General features: G+C 35.7%; 1 protein-coding gene across 1 annotated transcript; it reads left to right on the top strand.

Annotated features, from left to right (window-relative positions):
* The first annotated feature begins 246 nt into the window (after positions 1 to 246).
* LOC129298807 (probable calcium-binding protein CML44) lies at positions 247 to 2,029 on the top strand. Its single transcript, XM_054937255.1, has 2 exons — positions 247 to 1,113; positions 1,421 to 2,029. Exon 1 carries the CDS (start codon positions 601 to 603, stop codon positions 1,051 to 1,053), a length of 453 nt encoding a protein of 150 aa, XP_054793230.1. The 5' UTR covers positions 247 to 600; the 3' UTR covers positions 1,054 to 1,113; positions 1,421 to 2,029.
* The last annotated feature ends 1,312 nt before the right edge of the window (positions 2,030 to 3,341 follow it).

Genomic DNA, 3,341 nt, shown 5'->3' with positions numbered 1-3,341 from the left:
TAAAAGTAATTAAAATTGTGGTGAAGTCTTCTTGAACAATTTTTCGCTGTAGTTATTATTTATTAAAATTAATCATCTGTCCACATCACCAGTCCTCGCCAAATCTAGTCCTCACAAGTGTTCCCGTGAACAGACCCGCCCGCGCTCTCGACGCGGAGTTTGAATATTCTTTGTATGAATAATATATATACCTTGGCTGGTCGATTACCAAAAATCACGAAATGTTTTGACCTCTCCATACAAAAATGCTTCTTGGCCAATCTGCCCAATATGAAAAGATTCTGACCAAGACCTCACGCAGGGAAATGCAGAAGAAACCTCCACCTGATGCTTAAGGAATTAAAAGCTGCTTTCGAAAGCAATGCCTGCGAAACTTCCTCGTCCCTGCTTTGAACATGCTCATCCTGAATCTGGCCTACGTCTCGTACTTCCCCGTGCACCACCAGCCTCAGTTTACGTAACAGACTCGAGCGCCTCGCTCTTATTTTCCCATATATAACTTGGCGTGAAACGTTAACACAATAAGCTTATGTACATATCATTTTAGAGTACCATATATTGATATCCAAGATTCAACGATCAATCCCCGTTTTATGTACCATGTGCTCCCTAACCCGCAATGACTTGCGGAGGATCTTTGAGAAGCTGGACGAGAACAGCGATGGTCATGTTAGTCTCGAGAATATAAACAGACTACTGGAGAATACAGGCTTCCACTTTGTAGCAGAGGAGGTTGAGTCTCTTGTGGGGAAGAAGAAACTTGACTTGGACGAGTTCTTGAAGTTTTACGAGTCCATGTCGAGTAGTGGCAATAGCAGAGGGGGTGATGAAGAAGAAGAAGAAGAACTGGTGAAGGCGTTCGAGGTGTTCGACATGGATGGAGATGGATTCATCAGTGGCCAGGAGGTGGAGTGTGTGCTCAAGAGGCTTGGATTGTGGGACCCCAGGAGCTGCAAAGATTGCGCCTCCATGATCTGCCTTTACGACACCAATCTGGATGGCGTGCTTGATTTCCATGAATTTAAGAACATGATGTTGCTTACCATCCCTTAAATATTAACCTTCCTTCTATTTTTGCTCCCTCCAATTCTCCTTCACTTTTGGCCCTATTTGGTACGTAAGTTTCAATTTAAAGGGATTGAAATTGGAATTAAAAGTGAAATTGAAATTGGGATTGGGAGTGAGAATGAGGTCTTAAAATCATATTTGGTATGGAATAATACTTGCAAGAAATACTTCCTTTTATTTTATTTTATAATTACATATAAGTTATGAAAGACTATAATACCCTTTGAAATTAAAAAAAATGATTACAAGCCCTTTGAAGAAGCCAGTGGTTCTAAAGCAATTTGAGATGTTCTTTGTGCGCATCCTCTTTCTGTTAATTCCTAAGCTTCTTGCTATTCCCATTCATGCACAGATTTCTATTCTTCTTCATGCGCGACAGTCTCTTGCCTCTCCCTCACAAGGACAAAGCCATGTTCTCCTTTTACTTGCCTCATTGATGCCTCCACCACCACGGCCACCAAGTTCAGGACGTATTGGAGCTTGTCGCACTTCAAGGGCAACTGCAGTGACTTCACCAAGCAGATCAAACCTCGCCAAGGTCGCCACCAATGGAGGAAAGACTTGGGTCGTTGGTCATTCTCCTTCTTCTCTCATCTTCAATCTCCTTCTCCCTTCAGATCTGGCGGTGGCACTGGTGGGGGATGGTGTTGGCATCGATAGAGGACTACATCAGCATCGGCGGATGAGAGGGGCATCGGCGTTAGTGTTGCTTGGTTTGAAATTGCATTAAGTGAGTGAGGGTTGAGGGAGAGAGACAAAGGTGAGGGTAATTTAGTCTAAAAATAATCAAATTCAGAATTAATTTTTCAATAACATGGGAGTGATGGTATTGGATAATCCCACCTAGGTGGGATTGGGATTGGAATTAAATTTCTCACTCCCTCATACCAAACATAAAAAGGTAGGATTATTCAATTCCCAATACCAGTCCTACACTCCCAATCCTTCCTACCAAACAAGGCCTTTGTGCATCAAGCTATCAATGCCTACCATTTATATTTATATATTTTTAATTTTGAACCACACGGTTACCATGTTACCTCGTAAAGATATGCTCCTTTTATCTTAAATTATAGGACACTTTTAAAAAAAATTTTCCGTCTTAAAATAGAAGATATTTTGAATAAATTAAGATTTCATTAAATGCGCTAATTTTAATATTATCCTTTCTCTTTCTAAAATTAATTTTCATCCCATCTCTTTTTAATATATTAAATTATGAGTATTTTTATAGTTTATATTTTTGTTTTTGAAAGATATTGTTACATGTATTTAATAAGGCTTATTAGTATGTGAAATTTTATCTAAAAGTGTCTTATAATTTAAAATGGAGGGAGTAATATAAACCATTCCATCAACTTTAATTTCATTTCGCGCAAATATTAGATATATATTAATTGGCTTAACTTATTTTAATTTGATGAAAAGAAGCACCTTTTGTGTGTTTGTGTGTGTGAGAGAGAGAGAGAGAGAGATTAAAGTGTGTGTGTGTGTGTGTGAGAGAGAGAGAGAGAGAGAGAGAGAGAGATTAAAATTTAATATGGTATAAGAGCAATTTCATTTGATACGAGAAAAAAAATAGAAAGAAATAAAATAAATGATAGAGAATAAAAAGCAAACAGATAAAAAAACTAATTAAAAACTAGAACTCAAAAGAAGCGTAAGAGACAAAAAATAAATCAATGAAAAATGAAGGGAAAAAGAGACGGGAAAAAAAAAAGTAGTCACAAAAATATTAGAATATATAAAACAAACTCTCACGTTAATTAATTACATGATGAATTGAAGGTGCATAAGATTAAGACAAGTTCTATTTAAGAATCGCTTGAGCCAATTTGATACGATTTGTCTTGATCTTGTATACTTTCAATTCACTCTTTAATTAATTAATTAATGTAGAACTTTTTAACATGTTCTAATATTCCTCTTATTATTTTTTTCCATTCATCTTGTTTTTTCTCTCCTCGCTTTTCGTTCGTTATTTTTTTATCAGCACAGTGGTGACGTGGAGTTGATATTAGGGTTTGGATATAATAAATAATATAAATTCATTCATTCAATAAATACGACATAATAACGATTATTTAATTTAATTAAATGATTATTATATCAAAAATTTTATCATATAATACACAAAAAGCACTAAATTTCATATTTTGTTAAGGGACATGAATGTTTTAATTATAAGAGTTGTTTTGAATTTTTTAACAGAAATATATTTTGATAACTTTTGAGTGTCCATAAAATTCCATGACTACAATTAATATATTCAT

This window comes from Prosopis cineraria, unplaced genomic scaffold, assembly GCF_029017545.1.
Source record: "Prosopis cineraria cultivar Desert tree isolate PC_DT_omini unplaced genomic scaffold, ASM2901754v1 PC2, whole genome shotgun sequence".
Taxonomy (NCBI): domain Eukaryota; kingdom Viridiplantae; phylum Streptophyta; class Magnoliopsida; order Fabales; family Fabaceae; genus Prosopis; species Prosopis cineraria.
Note: the sequence above shows the minus strand (reverse complement) of the source record. Positions and strands in the feature narration are given on the sequence as shown.

Excerpts from the sequence above, each read along its gene's own strand:
- LOC129298807 (XM_054937255.1), top strand. The coding sequence starts at position 601 with ATGTGCTCCCTAACCCGCAATGACTTGCGGAGGATCTTTGAGAAGCTG.